General features: G+C 34.7%; 1 protein-coding gene across 3 annotated transcripts in view; it reads left to right on the plus strand.

Annotated features, from left to right (window-relative positions):
• The window catches only part of STXBP3 (syntaxin binding protein 3), a 34067-nt gene that overhangs the window by 9321 nt on the left and 6850 nt on the right, over positions 1 to 17896 (plus strand). For all 3 annotated transcript variants that reach the window (XR_003257070.1, XM_026087896.1, XM_026087897.1), the window contains exons 5-17: positions 2369 to 2418; positions 3834 to 3915; positions 6190 to 6266; positions 6987 to 7065; positions 9263 to 9363; positions 11317 to 11471; positions 12318 to 12408; positions 13325 to 13449; positions 15005 to 15109; positions 15612 to 15669; positions 15888 to 15953; positions 16637 to 16717; positions 17564 to 17702. Coding sequence is in view for 2 of the 3 variants with exons in the window: in XM_026087896.1 (XP_025943681.1) it covers positions 2369 to 2418; positions 3834 to 3915; positions 6190 to 6266; positions 6987 to 7065; positions 9263 to 9363; positions 11317 to 11471; positions 12318 to 12408; positions 13325 to 13449; positions 15005 to 15109; positions 15612 to 15669; positions 15888 to 15953; positions 16637 to 16717; positions 17564 to 17702 (1209 nt within the window). In the remaining variant the exon portion in view is untranslated. The remainder of the gene's footprint in view (positions 1 to 2368; positions 2419 to 3833; positions 3916 to 6189; positions 6267 to 6986; positions 7066 to 9262; positions 9364 to 11316; positions 11472 to 12317; positions 12409 to 13324; positions 13450 to 15004; positions 15110 to 15611; positions 15670 to 15887; positions 15954 to 16636; positions 16718 to 17563; positions 17703 to 17896) is intronic.

Below are 17896 nucleotides of genomic sequence, written 5' to 3' on the forward strand. Positions count from 1 at the left end.
ATGTGTCATTTTCTTTGCCAGTGGTTTTTTTTTTTCTTTTTTTCCAATCACACAGGGATTTAGCTCTCTGATGTTGTCAGAGTTGTGTATGGTTCTTTTACTTCCCAATTCCATTAAGTAAAAGAAGAAAAATGCCTTAAACTAATTGGAACATATTTGGAGAAGCCAGATGTAGAAAAAGTGGTTAGGATGTATAGTCCATATGAAACTTGTAAAAAGAACTAAGTAAACGACCGCACAGACAAGAAAAGAGCACTATTCGTATCTGTGCTTATGATTGTTTTTATTGTGTTTAAAATGCTTACAAGAGACAAAAGGGATGATTTTGAAAACCTGTAAGCCAATGTAATTGCTTTGGACAAGTAGGCCAATTAGTTTGGTAAAGTTTTTACAGGATGAGGAAAAAATAAATAGTAGTTGGAATATCAATGGGACAGGGTTCGTCGGGGGTACCGATAACTTGGAATAAAATTCCTTTTCTTGATGGGCGTGAGAAAGCTGATGTTTATTTTTGATTAAGGAAATAGAGTTCAAGGTACGACTGGATTATGCATTTATATGTTTGGGGTTAGTTTTGGGGCAAGTAAAGTATTGTATTTGAGCATTTTAGACAAGGCTTTCAGGAATTCAATTTATTAGAAAGAATTTTCTATGTAATGCTGAAGACTAAGTCACTGATAACAATGTTCTCAGAAAATAAGATCAATAAGCTTTCATGAAGTTAAATTCATTTGGTCTTAAACCTTACGTACAGACCTAGAAGAATGTAAACAATAAATATGAGGTAAAAAACTGAGAGAAAACCAGTTTTGTATAATGCCTGCACTGCATACTGGATTCAAGTATTAACAACCAATGCATTTTGGCAGCAGCTAGAGAGGAAAAAATACTGTGAAATTTTATCGTAGAGAATATATCCAAAGGAGTCATAGGAGTCCATACGTCAGACTAAGTATACCTGGAACTTGTAGAAAACTGGCCGTATATAACAGGAAAGATGTTGAATTGGAAGCAACACAGGGGACAAATTTTGAGGAATTACAATGGAATTCAGGGGTTGTATAAGCAGAAGAAATTTTAGGAGAACTAACTTTGTGTTCTGTTCATAACGGCATGGACTAAATATACCAAGTTGCATTCCTCTTGGAACATGCACTTTTTACTTAAATAACTTGTAGACCACTGTTTTTCATCAGTTTTTAGATAAAGAAGAATGTAAAGCTTTTAAGTTGCTATGATGAATATCAATACTGCAAAAAATAAGTTGAGAGCATGTCGGAAAGCTAAAGAATAAAGTACTCATTCTGCTTTCATAAAAATGCTGCTTGTGTTAGTGTAAAAGAATCGATGTAGGACACTTTTGTGAAATCTAATCATGAGAAACGAAGTATGATTTCTTGAGAGCACTGCACGCTATTCTGTGTTATAGTTGGTGGAAATTAAATGAAATGAARGCTGGATGAGCAGAGAGATTGCTCAGCTAGAATAAACTACTGTCTTCTGAGACACTGGAAGTTGGGGGTAGAGATAGATGATCTTGTGATGGTGTCATGCCAAAGGGACTTGGACATAACTGGATATGTTAATATTTACAAATACTGAAGAAATAGGTGTACTTCTTGTATGTGCACTGACTATCCTGAAACTCTTGTGGTTCTTTCACTTGGTAGTAATCACAGAACGACGTGTGCTGAACTTGCTAGTTTATATTTTAGACTGCTGTTTCTATTACTGTCAGGTTTCCATTTGGCAGGGGGAGGAATAGTCATCAGCTGCGTCTGAAGTTCTGCCCTCTTGGAAAAAGAGAACAGGATAGTCAGACCTCTTTATTCTTATGGTTGTAAAGCATTAGTCTATCGGTTTCCAAAATTTTTTGACTTTAATTTATATACATTGCTATTTTTATCAAATATGCATTTGATTGATGGTCCTACTCCTGAAAGCTGCATTTACCAGTTCTGGTGATACCTAGAAGCTATGGGTCATAACTAGATACAGTCTGTTACTGCTGAATCCTGTACAAGCTTATTAATTGTCACTTCTCCCAGAGTGGTCATAGCAGGAAAAGATAACACCTGTCTAATTTAAGATAAATTTTCTTTTCTGAAAGAATTGGTATTTTCTTGGGTTTCTTCTGGAATCCTAGAAAAATAACAAAGACCTTTGAAGTTCACATATTTTTAAAATATGTCTAAGTATTTGTGAATGTGTTGGTCTAACTGCCTTTTCTTAAATAATACATCTCAGGTTTGTATCCTCCATATTCAGTTCTCTGTAAACAAACAGTCTAAATGGGTAACTTCCTGTTTTTTAGCAGCACTTTATTTCCTCTAATTGGTAAGTTATCGATCTCTGTTTCTTCTTACAGAGCTAAAATCATCAATATTTGATGACTGCAAGAAAGAAGAAGAATGGAAGGTACAGCTTCGTTATATTTCATTTTTTTTGTAAGAGTTCTGGAATCACTGAAACAGCTGGTCTGTATCACTGAGTATATAAATATCAAGTAAGGGGTGGTTAATGACTGGTTTTCACTTAAAATTTTGTTTACTTTCCCAAATAATGGGACTTTTAGTTCTGTTCACTCACTTTTATCTCTCTATAATACATCATGAAAAAATATCTAAGGGTTAGCATAGAAAGAACAAATGGTTAGTTGTCTTAATCATTAAAAAAATAATTTTGGCAAAAATAGAAAATATATTTCTATTTATCTTAATTTTTTTTGAATGACTCGCATCTCATTCATTTCTCTAGAACTTAGAATTGCTGCTGCTTTAGTTCCAGAAGTGGTCAGTATAAAATTATACTGCTGTGGGATATATGTAGAGCAGGATTCAACAATGTGATGCTTGCTGGCGACATTAGCCTRGAGCGTTGCCTGTCATAACATGTTGTCTGTTCTCAGTGATATGTCAACAGTAGTGAAAATAATATAAAAGTACGGCTGGAATGGCCCTGAGGAAGGTCTTCTCATCTAGTCATCTATTTTCCTTGTTAGGAAAGTTTGTCTAATTTGAGTGTCTCTTGTTGCGATATAAATCACTTACTATTGATCCTCTTCAACCAGGAGGAAAAGAGAACAAACTTTCCTTTTTTCAGCTGACTTTGTATTTGAAATCTGTTATCATATTTTTCTCCTCTTTGAACTAGAATAATCTCCATTACTTTGTTAGGACTTAAAAAAAAAAAAACCCAAAAAACTGATAATTCTTGTTGAGCTCTCATGAACTGCAGAGATGAGAAAGTACTTATGCTGCTGTACAAAGTACCATGGGAATTTTGCATTTGACTCTAAGTGCTCATGCTCAAGAGCTATTAAAACAGAAGAGAAGATATGTCAGAGATGATCAGGAAAGCTGAGAGCCTTTTCACTTGGTGAGTCTGACTGAAGCAGGCTCTACCAGCTGAGAGAAATGATCACTTCCTAAAAATATGTCAGAAGTGGGGGGTGAGAAGAGCTGCCTAAGCTGTAAAACAGTTTTGGGATAAGAACAATAAATTTAAGCAGGCCATGGGATAAATGTAGGCAGGAATTCAAAAATATCTCTTGAAGTGAAAATTTTGAAATAACTTCTAGTAGGAATAGTGGGGACAAGCTACCTACTTGAGGTAGACTCTCTCTCTTGAAATTCTGTATGCAGGGAGCTGTCTTCTGATGCTAACTGGGATTAACCTCCTGCTGTAAAGTTGCTAGATGCAAGTGAGAGAAAGAGAGTGATAAAGTGGGTTTCAGCTTCAAATTTTCATGGCAAGTTGTTAAGGAAATGACATGCTTTTGCTATAACTGATTATTTTATCTAAATATTTCTTGATTTGATTTTTATATTTAGATAATTGTGTTAGATGATTACACTACTAAATTACTGTCGCTATGCTGTAAAATGACTGATTTGCTGGCAGAGGGTATCACAGGTAAGCATAACTTTTTTTTTTTTAATATATAAACAAATGACAATATCCTGAAAAGAAAAGGGGAAAGAGTGAAATTGGTAGGCTTGCAAGAAGTTTTCTTAATTTGGTTGATGAAGACAAGTAAACATGTGGTATTAGACTGGCAGACTTTCTGATTTATATGATAATTAGCCAGATGTAATTTTTTTGAATGAAAATGTAATGAAAATTTTTGAAATCAAAAATTTCTCTGCCTAGAAGCTATGAAATATTTTTCTGTCTTATCACTTAAGATTGCTGTAAGCTTTGTTGGTAGTGTCCAGGAAGTTGCAAATTGAGGATATTATCTGTCACAGAGTGAATTTCTCAAGGATGTTGTGTGTCAGTTGAAGTTAAATGAAAACAGTAGCTCAGCAAAGTTCAGTAAAGCATACAAGAAAAGGCAAATTGCCCTCTGCATTTTTTTCCTAATCTGTTCTGTAAATCAGTAATATCTGCTGTTTTGAATGCATTTGTGCTCCTGAAGAGTAGAATTAGGAGACAAGGATATAGAAACTTAAGTACTGAAGACAGAAGAAAAACAGGGGAGACAGTAATAGGCAAACTAACGAGGCATGTTTGCAGACAAGGGGATGTGAGGCAGAGTCAAGAATTTAAACTGGAGTTTTAAGTTGTGTAGAAATACTTCAGCCTCTTTGCAAAACCAGAGCTGTCCATTTAAAAAAAAAAAAAAAGCTTAAAATTAATTATATTGGTGATTACTTTAGCTAGAATAAAAGCATAAGCTGTGTAAACAGTAATCACATTGTCACTTTCTCAAACAGTTTGGGAGCAGTTTCTAATGGATATTTCTTCTCTCATCTGCTGGAGTTTCTCTCATGTTGCTTGAGATATTTAATGTTGGCCACTGTGGAAAGTGAAAAACAGATGGCTTTGTGATAGAACTCAGTTACTTAGTATGCCTGAAGAAGACTCCATTTTTCTATGTGTATTTTATAAATATCTTTCCTCCAGTAAATTTTATGTTTTTTTCTTTATCCCTTCTGTACAATTTCAAAAAAACAGATGTTTTTCTTACCATCAAACACTTTTCTGAAGTTTATTTTATGATCAGCTTTTTCTGTAATGTTTAGTATATCATCCTGTCAAACTTATTTTTGAAATTGAAATGAGTATGTGAAATGTAAATAATCTAGTTCTTAATTAGCTTTAGTTTTAGATTTTTATAAATATTTCTATAAGGGGGCATATTTAGAATTAGTTGTTTTTCACATAAGTAGCAAGATTGCTTAAGAGGTTGCATGATTAGATCCTGAATTTATAACCTGAAACTATGAAGTTATTTTGCTTCAATACTGTTCTGTTTTACAGTGTTGTGGGGGTTTTTTAATCCTTTCACATATTCAGTGTAATATGATTCTTTTGGAAGAGTAATAGCACAGCTATATATATTTTTCATTTTTAGAATATGTATTTAATCATAATAAGTACTTCTTATCCTCTGTGAGAAACTTTCAGTGAGCATGTATTCTGTTTGTCGGTATGGAACCTTTCATTTTTAGTGAACACAATATTGAAGAGAACCAGTCTATCCACATCCAAATGGCTGATATTTTCTATTTGTCATCTTTGTTCCTCCCCCTCAAAATTACTGAGCAATGTGAATTCCACTGAATTATCAGTCTAGTGTCCTGCAGCGGAGACCCCCAAAATGCTTGTGTAATGACTTTAATAAAGAGAGAAACAGAGTTGAGTGAAACTGTTGATTTGTTGAAAATGTATAATTTGCGCGTACAATTATGTTGAAACAGAATAAGCGTACAGGAAATGGCCAAACAAAGAACAGAGGTGGCTAGAGGCCAAACTGTTGCCCTGAATAGTTTCATTCCCCCTCTCCTTCAACATGCTGCAAGAAGAACATTCTTGCCAAGGCAGTAGTTCTCTTGTAATATTTTGCATACTGGGCCCCGTGTTTTGAGCATCATTGGCTGCCCTACCACTTTTTGCAGGGCAAAACTCTGTTTGTGTAGAATAGCTAGGAAAATTTGGACCTAAAATGTAGTCGACCTGAGACTGGAGGTTCAAGAAGACATATCATAACTTGTCTGTATTTAGAATAATAATTAAAAACATCAAGGCTGTCTAGGCAGAAGATAGGTCCTGGCCATTAATTTTATAGATGTCTTGATTGGCATTATTTTATTTCTGTCATCTGTATGCTAAAATATGTATGGTGCTTTCCTTGCAGATATGCAAAGCTCTTAATATCAAAATGTAATATTTCTTATTTTGTAGTTGTGGAGAACATATATAAAAACCGTGAGCCTGTCCCACACATGAAAGCAATTTATTTCATAACTCCAACCAAAAAGGTTAGTATTTTTAAGAAAGTGCAGGAAAATCCTTCAGACTGAAAAAAAAGTCTGATTTTTAAATATCTATGTACTCCCTACTACTATGCAGTATTTAATTTTTGCATTGTGTAACACTCTTCTGCGTGATACTTATTTTTCTATATGCCAAAAGGCAGTGCAGTATCGCTGTAATGTGTTGCCGGCATGTACTTCTTGATCAATGGAGGTACTGTTTCGTTGCTTATATAGTGATAAACTTTATGAAAGAAGTGATGCAATACATCATAAAATAGAAGATCAACATGTGCTTGTTCTTTTTTTTTTTTTTCCTTGATGTGTGGTGGGGTGTTTTGGTGAGGTTTTTTTTGTTTTTTAACCTTACTTCCCTAGAAGGTGCCATTCAAAGTAATGGCTCTAGTAAAAGAGGTTACTGCTACTTCCTAATAATTCTTGACAGAACAAATCTCGGCACTTTTGTGGGGAGAAAATGATGCAAGCATTCCGCTTTGCGTCCTATAGCGATCTTGGCATAGGTGTATTATTGACCTTCTGCAAATGTTTATTATTCTTGGTCTGGATTTATACGTTTTCTATTTCAGTGGGGGTTTTTTTATATGTTGATTTGCAGTATTCCTGAGCTGGGTTGGGTAACTAAAATGTGGGTTGGGGGGTTAGAAGAGAAGCTTGGCTGGTGCATTAGGAAAGGCAAAATAATTCAATATTTTTCTCCTCTTTAAGTCTGTAGATGGACTTATTGATGACTTCATCAGTAAATCATCTCGCAGATACAAAGCAGCGTATGTCTACTTCACTGACTGTAAGTAAGTCTTTGTGTTGCGGTTTGATGCCTCTGTATATGTAAATAAGTAATCTTCTTGTCTTGCTTCTTAGAATTAAGTGCGTGAATGTTTTGTTCTTCACAGAGGGTTTTGAGACTTAAGTCATTAACCATATTGTAGGGTTGCTTATGTACCAGAAATTTCTCATCGTGCTGTGTGACAATGATCAGTTCTTTCACATTTACAGAACAATGGTGATCTTCCCCTACCTCAGCTTTTAATTTAGGTAGTCTAGTTTTGTTTTAAAAATATCCCGGTTATTTCATGTGTCAGAGAGTACAGAGGAAGGTAATTCAAGTAAAACTATGTATCTCATGTAAACAAAATTTTATGCAAAAATATAAATGCAACTTGCATTTCTGCAAGAAAAATGTTTTGTAATCAGTTATTTCATGTAGTTACTTCAGACTCGTGATCAAGCCTTTTTCTCATTACCTAGAATAAGAAAGAGTATGGTGCCTGCATAGCTCTTGCATGAATGATATAAATTGCGAAGGAGAGACAATTAGTGTAAATAGGGGTTAATTTGACTGCGTGTTCCTCTGCTGTCAGTCAGCATGACTCAAGTGGCATGAAAAGAAAAAAAGAAAAAAAATCCTTGTCACTGAAAGCAGAGACTGAGTTGTGGCAGTACTGGGGTTTTTTGGTTTTTTTTTTTTTTTAGGGGGGGGCCCTCTGTGTATGGTGCACATCCCCTATTCAGGAGTCGATTTGTTAGTTCAAAGTTATTAAAAACAAAAAACAAAAAACCAACCTTCCAAACAAAAAAAGCAACAACAAAACAAGCAATCCCCCTTCTCAAGTGCAGTTCTTCAGTTAGGCTTTTGTTACCCCAAATCCAAACCATATTTTGCTTTTTGACTTGTGGTTTATTGTGATAAGATACTGTTTACACATCTAGCAACTTGAAGAATAAAAGGAAGGGGAAAATTTTGATAGTGTTTCCTTCACATAAGGGTTTTGATGGATTTCCATTGTTAGGCTTGCATTTCCAAACTGCTTAAGGCACATTGGAAGAAATCTCCTTCCTCCCCTGGGGCATTTTGGGAAGACTAGTCTTAGTGTGCCTGAAGCCACCCTTGTGAGTCTACTTCTGATAAATTTTTCAGAACTGATTGGAACTTGCTTGGTAATGTTTTAGCTCTAGTGTAAACTCGAATCACTTCTAGATTTTCAGAATCTCCTTTTTTCACCAATTTCCATTGTTTCCAGCTGTTTTTTTTCTTGTTACACTTCAAAATATAATCTTCATGTTGCTTCCTCAAGCAATTGTACTCTCTTAAAGCAGTTGTCAAATCAGTATTGGAAGCTCTCAGTTTCTTGTTTCATTTGATGTTATGCAGCTGTTCATGGTACTCCTGAAAACATTGCAATCTTGCTGTATGTTCCCTTGTTGCAAGTGTGCAAGCTTCCTGTTTGTCAAAACCTTTTTTTCTTGAGAGGGGGGGCAGAGAAACAGCTTTGACTGTCACTTCCAGGTCTATGTGATATTCATATCATTCAAATGTTTCTTGAATTCAGTTTCTAGAGTGGGATCCAATATAGCCTTTAAGTGTAGTGGAACATATTTCTGAGAGATCTATAACTGAAGTTCTACATTTTGCTCCGTTTTGATTTTTGATCTATAGATGATATTTTCTTTAATCTTTTTGTAGCTTGGGAAGTGTTTTCTCTCTCCTGTATGAAAAGAAAATATAAGTCTTTGCTTTGCCATTATTTGCAAAATCAGTATCCTTTGTCGCTGCAGATCTCTTAAGTATTCTACAATGTCACTTGAAAAAAGCTAAGAAAAAAAAATAACCAGGGATGTTTCTCTTTAAAAGAGGTCTCAAACTCAGCTTATTGGTTATGCCTTCTCTTTCACTTTGGGAAGGTTTGGCAACTTGTTTTATGTTACTGTTAATTGGCTCTTAATTTAAAATCCTTTTTATGTCCTGAAAGTAAAGGAGAATTGGATGATGTGGAAAAGTGGGATACATCTCATAAGGGGTATGAGATCAGAATCTCAAGCTACAGAGGAGTCCTATATTGAAAGGACAAACACAAATAATTCTGAAAGCTCACTTTTGGAAAACAAAAGTTTTATGTAAGAGATTTCTGTGCTGTAAGTTTGTAAGTTAAGTAATAGTTGGGGTACAGACAAATGATTATAGCTTAGAATCTTTTTTCTCCTAGCTTGTCCTGACAATCTTTTCAATAAAATGAAGTCTTCCTGCTCAAAGGCAATCAGGAGATGCAAGGAAATCAGCATTTCCTTCTTCCCCTATGAGTCTCAGGTAAGATTCATTCTGTGTCTTGACTGCAGAAAATAGCTTGGAGTTCTATTTCCATGTGGTGTTGACTTGCTAGAAAACAATTTAAAAAGGCAGGGTTTCTTGTTTATTTGTTTTTTCCCTGATAAATTGTCTGTGAGGCCTATTACCACTTTGGTGTATTTTCAGTGCTTGCCAGTATTTTTCAGACAAAAACAAGTACTCAAATACCAACAGTAAATCTTTGACCTCTTTGCAAAGCTTGGAGTCAGTTACTGGGCAGAACCTTTCTTAGCAGAGAGGTTAGAGATGCTTGTCTTCAGTAAGCAGTGAAGTTTGTTATTGCTTATACAGAAGTATTGTTATTTTGACAAGCTAGGTAGCTTGGTGCATAGGAATAAATAGAATTCCAGAGCTAACTAGTCAGTGAAAATTAAATGGAGAGCAAGTAGTTTAAGGGAGCTGAAGGAGAGAATAAACAAAAAACAAACCACCCAGACAGCAACAAAAACAACTTGGCAAGTTTTTTATTGAGAAAACCACCAAAGAGTGAGGGGTATTGTGTTGAGAGATCATCAGCTTGCTTGTGCGCTTTATCAGATACGTCATGCACAATGATACTTGCTAGTACAGTGAAGCCCCAAAGCCGTGTCCACTCTTGGGAGTTGCAGAGCTAACTGTGAATGATTGTTTCATTTTTTCCATGTGAGCTTTTTTCCCCCCTGTATTTTTTAAACCTTATGAACATGTCAAGTGCTACCACTATTATGTGTATTAAGTGGTAGGTGAATATAGGAGAGGTCACTGTTCTCCATGATCTATTGTGATGCAGCTTCCTAGTTTGAGGACTTGCTCCTTTTTATCATAAAGTTTTTATTATTTAGATTGAGAAGCAATAAGAGAAGAATTAGTTTTTTGTTTGTTTGTTTTTGTGGTATTGACTTTCCCAAGCTTTGTCTCAAACTGTTTCAGGGCATTCTGCTGAAATTGCTCTTAACAAAAAGTTCTGTAGCTTCCTTTTCCAAATAAAGCATATAAAAACTTTATCCTCATTTTCTGGAGGTTTTATCTGGAGAACAGCAATTGGGACTACTTTTCTGATGTTGAAAGTAAGCAGTACTTAGTCTTTTCTTGTTTCTAGTTTAATTTTCTGTCTTCAGTATTTTGGATTGTGAGAACATTTTGAGACCTTAGTGAAGGAACAGAGCGTGTCCCCCAGATTTAAGTTCCTCAGACCTACTTTTTGAGCTGATAAGGGTAAATAATCAGACTGAACTCTGGTCAAAGTCCAAGCAGTTATTTGCTCTAAAGAAACTAGCATCTTTATCTGGATGGAAAATGCTTCTCTGGCTGTGTAGTTACAGAGTCCATCTTAAGCTGGAGAAAAGCTATTTACTGATGGCAGGATGTTTTCACATTTACATTCTATTTATTAAACTGGAGAAAAAGTTCTTCTCTGTAATATTAGACATCTTTTTATCGAGACTTAATACGTTTAAGAGTTCAAAGTCTTGGAGGTCAAGTCTTCATTTAACAAGCACATACAGTATGTCAAATTATATTTTAAACAGATCTAGCTTGATACTGTCTATAATTATACTGGCATTGCATTGTGTGGTTTTGTACCAGAAATTGGAGGTATTTAGTTCTGTCTGAGGTTGATCCATCTATACAGAGAGTAAACGGTTGATCCATCTATACAGAGAGTAAACAATTTGAAATATATAGTAATTTCTGTGGAGGAGAAGAGAAAATGGAGGAGAGTAACAGAGAAAAGGAGAATGAGAACATGAAACAGATGAGCTCAGGATAGAGAAAGGTTTAAAAAAAAGTGGGCAACAATAGCAAAGTTGCATGTTTTAATGTATAATTTTTTATTACAGTATGCAGTTTTAAAATATTAACAATTTGTCTTGCACAAGATATTTTAGAAATGTATAATCTAAGGCATTTTTTTCTTGGTTGTGCTTTACATAGGTATTTACTCTCAATGTCCCAGATGCCTTCTACCGCTGTTATAGTCCAACTTTGGAAAAGATGAAGGATAAGGATTCTGTAATGGAAGTTATGGCTGAACAAATTGTTACATTATGTGCCACTTTAGAAGAGAATCCAGGAGTACGATATAAAAGGTGRGACAAAAATAGTTTTGTATTAGTGTAGTTATCTTCATTTTTAGGATTTATAGGACTTCCTATATTGTTTGGTAATAGCTTGAGGCTGTAGAATTGTTTCTTTTATTGTGGATTATTTTTAATCCACAGTTTTAAATAATAGGATGATATGAAACTGCAACCTGTAGGCAAAGCAGGAGGTTATCTATTTGTGTGTATCCATAAACAGTGCTTCACATGCAGTGTTTGTGAGGCTTTTCTTCTGGTTATATTCTGAGGTGTCTCCCATTAATAGATCTGCTATGGGCACTGCCCTGATTAGGCCACAGGCTCATCTGTGTTTGTGCATGAAGTGTTTCTTTGCACATCCTTATCTGAAAATCTTGAGGGTTGTGGATATTGTTAAAGGTGATGTGCACTTGTGAGATTGGGCTTTGCCTAAAATGTAAGTCCTAATGGCTGTGGCTGTCCTCTAAGTATGACCATTGGTAGAGTAGGTGGTGGCAATGGTGGGCTTCTTAAACAGTAGCCTTATGAAAAAGGGCTCTTGACTAGATGGTGGTCCTAGGTTTAAGTGCGTTTCTCCCACCTCTGAGTGAGACTTTCATTAGCTGGCCCGTGGCCCAGGATGTCCGTCTTTTGGCTGAAGCTGTTCCTACTGTCTGAAACACCTGAAGTATTTGAAGAGTGGAATCATAATTTATTTAAGAGTGAAAATATATTGGAAATACTTAGAATGGAGTTCAGAAACTGCTTGTGCAACAAGAGGATCAATTTAGGGAGTTTTAAAGGCAGTATTTTAGCTTGTGATTAAGAAATTAAAGTGTTTTTTTTTTTTTTTGCATGTTTCCTTTTTTCCCTCAGCAAACCATTGGATAATGCCAGCAAACTTGCACAGCTTGTTGAAAAAGGTCTTGAAAACTACTATAAAACTGATGAGAAAAGCCAAATAAAGGTAGAACTTGAATTCAAGTGTTTGCTTAGTTTTTGTAAGTGTAAATTTTTTTGAGTATGTTTTGACAACAGGTTCTGCAAAACCAGGTTTTATTTATTATTAAACAAAGGTTGCTAGTTGACCTTCAGCTGTTTTTGTGTATAAAAGTAACTTGGAAGAGGTAGTAACTGGTACAGAATATCTGTATTAAAACAAATATAAATCCTATGGGAGATATTGAGCAAACTAATTTGTACTTGGAAAACGGGCACTTTACTAATGTAGAGCATGATGCAGACCTGAAGAAAAGTGTGTAACTTCTACTTTAATATCACCTTTCTTTTGGCTATGTGTAAAAGGGACTTCACTGCAGAACTGAAATGACTTCCATTAAGGGATTTATTCTCCCCAAGCAGAAGTCTGGGGTAAACTGTTCTGAGTCAGTAACATTCCACTCTTCTAAAGAAATTAATGTAGCTGAAGTTACCACTACTCTACTAAACCTTAAAATGAAACTTCAGCTGAGTGTTTGCAGATCATAGTGCAGAATTCATTCTGTACTTCAGTACAGTGTAGGTAGTGCACTCTGAAATACAAACATTGTACATATTTAAGAACGGGTAATGGATGGCCTTAAGCACTTTTTTGTATTATTTTCTAATCTTTGTTTTGTTGATGAAGTGGCGTTAGTGAGCGCATTGCAACAGGCCTAACAGTGTTCCCCTAAAATGACTTTAGAAGCATTGTGTTCTGATTAGTGTTTAAACAAAATGTTATTCCTGCTTTTCTTGATAAACATTTTTTCAGTTAGGAAAATTCCTTAAGCAAGATGATAGGTTTTTTAAAAAAATGTGGAGTACTATAATTTACTACAGATTTAGTACGTATTAACTGTGTACTGTGCAACTTAACTTTCCATTTATCTGATGTTTTTTAGGCTAAAACCCACTCTCAACTAATAATAATTGATCGTGGCTTTGACCCAGTATCGACTGTACTTCATGAGCTCACTTTCCAGGCAATGGCGTATGATCTGCTACCAATTGAAAATGATACTTACAAGCAAGTTTTTTTTTTTCTCTTTAATATAAACACTTTATTCTTATTTGATTATAAAAGCTATGGAATATTTAAGGTGACCTGCACCAAAGGTATTTTTTTAAGTGCTCATATTATATAGGGGTGGCTTCAGTTATTTTAGTCTTTCCTCTTGGTTTTTATAGTTTTCTTTCTCTTAACTTCCTCATTTAGTTGAGAGTAGGTAGGATCCAGTTAGCGTTTTTGCTAAGCTTGATTCTGACAAGTTGCAGTTTCTTGATTTCTGCTTAAGTAAATCTGACTTTTTTTTTTTTTTTAAAGCAAAGTATTTTGTACTATACTTGAAGCAAAACCTTGCTAGTGCATGTTCAGATTCTCAACTTTTTCCTTTTCATGTTCTCAACCTTCTTGGCTTACAAGGCAAACAAGATGGCTAGTAATATAAGTATCATCTTGGAGGAAAAGCTCAAAACTGTTTCTCAGGAATGCTCACTTTTATAGCTCCACTCATCTGATTTGTGCAGTTGTTTAAAGTTACACATGTTTCTGTCCCAAAAATATGTTTAGGTAAAACATAATCAGTTTATATGCATCACATAAACGTTACCACATTTGGATCAGAGTGATGTACTTTTGTTGTTGGATTGTTCTGACAGCAAAGATTTTGGTAAAAGTTTGCTTTCTGATAACCCACTGCAGCAAATGATACCATGAGGCTTAATTGCCTCATTATTCAGTTAAACAAAAAGGAATGCCTTTGTTCTTTGTCAGAACTAGTGACCTGAGTGTGCTAATGTAATATGTAGAATTCCATGAATCTGAAATTTGCTGGCTCCGAAAATGTAGCAGAGTATGTTTTGTAAGTAGAGCAGTGATCTGACTTTCAAAATTAATCTTGTAATTTTTTTCTTATATCTTTCTGCATTCTGGCTGCATACACTATCTGTGAGTTCCTGTAATTGTGATAGTAACGTACTATGATTGTTGTTATGCTATGCTATATAGTTTTATTTCTGTTTGCAGAAGAGTAATAGCTGGCCTGTAATTCTGTGAAGCATGTTACTTGTATTTGTGAAGTAATTTGTCTTAGTCTTTTCTGTGGGTGAAGGGGGACTTTATTTTCCTTCTGAGTTACAGAATGCTTTATAGTAGACAGAAAGTTGCACTTTGCAATCTCAATGCGTATTGCTTTGCGCACAACCTGCATTTGAAGCCAAAGAGAAATTTACATTAGAAGCTGAAGAGCAAAGGAGTTGCATGGGAATGTATGATTAAAATTCTGGTTACTATTGGTTTAAAAGAATCTCTCAAAGCTATAATAATATAATTCTAAAGATCTTTTTTTTTTCTTCTTGTATATTCAAAAATGTAGACTGTATAATGTATAATCCTTAATATGTAAATTATTTTGTCTGTCAGGCAATACTTGATTTATAAGTGAAAGCCTGTGTACGTTACTGGTATTACTATGTATGGTGGCAAACATACATGGTAATACCATTACTATGTAACAATTACTACTCTCTAACTAGTTACTAGAAAGAAAAAAAWTTTTCAATCTGAATTTTCTTTTTTGAAGATACAAGACAGATGGACCTGCTGGGAAGGAAAAGGAGGCAATTCTGGAGGAAGATGATGAGCTCTGGGTGAAGATTCGACACAAACATATTGCAGATGTGATAGAGTGTGTGAATAAATTAAAAAGTATTAAGAAAATGCAAATTATGAAAGTTTCTGTGAGAGGGGATGTGTTTGACCAACTATTGAGAAAGTAGGAATATATACAATATTGAGGGTGGTTTGTATAGGCTACATCCTGTTGAATAACCAATGCCAGCAAGAAAACATTTTCAAAAATACAGTATTTAGAGATGCAAATTTGCTTGTGGAAAATTTAGTTAGAGATATTGTTTAGGAAATATTTTCACGTCTTCTAAATCCAGCGATTATTTTGTGAAAAATAGTAGCAAGTTATTGCCTCAGTTGACATTGTGCAAATATTAAATAAACAGAATATTTAACTTCAGTTTATTTTGTCAAAAAACTTGCTTTCTTCTGAAGATGAAAGCTCTCTGAAGCTTTTGCTTCCATTAAGAGCCTCTTGCTGCTCAGTTCTTCTTAAGAAAAGATTTAAGAACTGTGATGCTGTTGCATTTGATTACTTTCCTTTGTTTCTTTTTGTGCAGGGAAATACCAAAACTTCTGAAAGAAGTTTCATCAAAAAAAAAAGCAACAGAGGGAAAAGTAAGTTATTTAAAGTAATGTAGTGTTATTTTTCCTAATAACTTAACTGTGTTTGTAGTGGGTCAGATCTGTGTGGTTCATGGACCTACTACAGCAGCTGAAGTTTATCTGAATGATAATGTTTGGAAAATGTCAGGCTCCAAAAGGAAAGGAAATGAAGATGTTGAATATGAAGAGGAAAAAAAAATTTTTTTTCAACTTGTATCATTCCTTCACAGTTATCACTGTCAGGTCTGGCCCAGTTAATGAAAAAGATGCCGCACTTCCGTAAACAGATTACTAGGGTAAGGACTGTTTTGTAAATACTACTTAGCTGTAAATCATCTCTATGCTATAACTTTGTGCTGGGTGTTGTTGAAGTCTAGATTTATTCTATCACTTCCCTGTTGAGCATGCTGTATAACTTTTCTCCAAATGAATATGTTTACCTACTGTAGCAAGAAGCACATTTGTTTCTAGGTGTTTCATTTTAGTAGGTATAAAATGCTTAAGTCTTTGAATATTTGGTGCACTTTAAGCATTATAGATACAAAAATGATCGATTTTATTATTATTATTATTATTATTATTATTATTATTATTTTGAGGCTTCCCTGTTTTAACTCACAAATGTTTTGGTATTCCTGACTGATATCAGCTGGAAGCCAGTCATTTTTCACTGCTTTATCATTAAGCTGGTACCTTTGTACAAGCCAAGCCAATTCTTTCTATTTGCAAGATCTATTTCAAGTGGTGTAAAGTTCTAAAATGTTCTTACTGCTAGACTTGAAATTCACTTCCTTCCTCCTACCCCCCGAATGCTAATCTTTGAGTGGTGAAACACAGAAAATGCACGATGGCACTGAAGGATAGTAGAAGGATTGAAAAAAATTTTTTTTTAACTGGTAAAAATGATTGCTTTGTACTCGTGTTGTGACATACAGAAATAATAAGCAAGCTTATTCACCATGTGATTTTTGTGTTCTAGCAAGTTGTTCACCTTAACATAGCAGAAGATTGCATGAGCAAGTTCAAACCTAATGTGGAAAGGCTTTGCAAAACTGAACAGGTATGTTGAGAAAAAAAATACTACAAATTTGACTTTGTTTGCAGGAATAGATACATTTTTAACTAACAAAACTAGGTGTCTGTCACTTTGAGATAGTACTACTGGAAATAAATGAGGTGTTTGAGTTCTGTTTTTTGCCTTTGAATTCAGCTGATTTGTATAAAGATCATCTTTGTGTTTTTGTCTTTCAAATCGCCTCTGAAGTTGCCTTGCTGTGCTCTTCAGAGGGAAGCCCTTCTAGAATGTCTGGGAAAAGCACCTGTTAGGAGGGGCAGTAGAGATGTACTACTAATCTCAAGTAAAAACTATAAATTCATAGGAATTCTAGGAAACTTGAAAGGAGATGAGAATATTTTTGAATTAATATTTTGAAACATTTTGGGGGTATAGATTTTTTTTTTTCTTTTGAGAAGCTTGTTTTTATTGTAGAAGTCTGGATTGAGACTGTAAGAGATGAAATGAAAGACAACTGTTGTTGAAGTTCATGTGCTGTAGTTGCTTGTATTTAAGCTGTTGGCAAGATCCCTGTTATGCAGGTAGGGTGCATTTTTGATAGTCTTATTAATGAGAAACTCAATCTGTTTGGCAGAACTACTTTCTAGGAACTTTTCTAACTTCCAGTGCAAAATGTATCACACTGTTCTAAATGTTTAAAAGTGTTATAGCGTTATTATAATTCTGTCACTATTGAAACAATTATGTTGAAGGCTTTTGGTAGTGAGTTTAAATTTATGCAACTTGATTCTTTACTTAAACTTACTGTTTCACAAAAACACATTTTGGAACACAAACCAATACTCTTTTAATGATTGCTCACTAAAACCATTCCCTTTGCTTTTAATTTAGGACTTGGCTCTTGGAACTGATGCAGAAGGTCAGAAAGTGAAAGACTCGATGAGAGTACTCCTTCCAGTTCTGCTCAACAAAAATCATGACAATTATGATAAAATTAGAGCTATTCTCCTGTATATCTTTAGCACAAATGGTATGATAAACCACCATGTTTTTCTCAGTTCTATGGATTTAAATTCAAGTTTTAGGATAGAGCCCAGTATTTTCAGTGAACTCAAGCACCGAATTAGAGTTGATAGCAAAGTTTAAAAGAAATACTGTCCAGCTTCTATGGCTTCTCTTCTCTCAGATTGGTATTAAAGCTACTATTGATAAAGAGATAAAAGA

This window comes from Apteryx rowi, unplaced genomic scaffold (genome assembly GCF_003343035.1).
Source record: "Apteryx rowi isolate R43461 unplaced genomic scaffold, aptRow1 scaffold_74, whole genome shotgun sequence".
Taxonomy (NCBI): domain Eukaryota; kingdom Metazoa; phylum Chordata; class Aves; order Apterygiformes; family Apterygidae; genus Apteryx; species Apteryx rowi.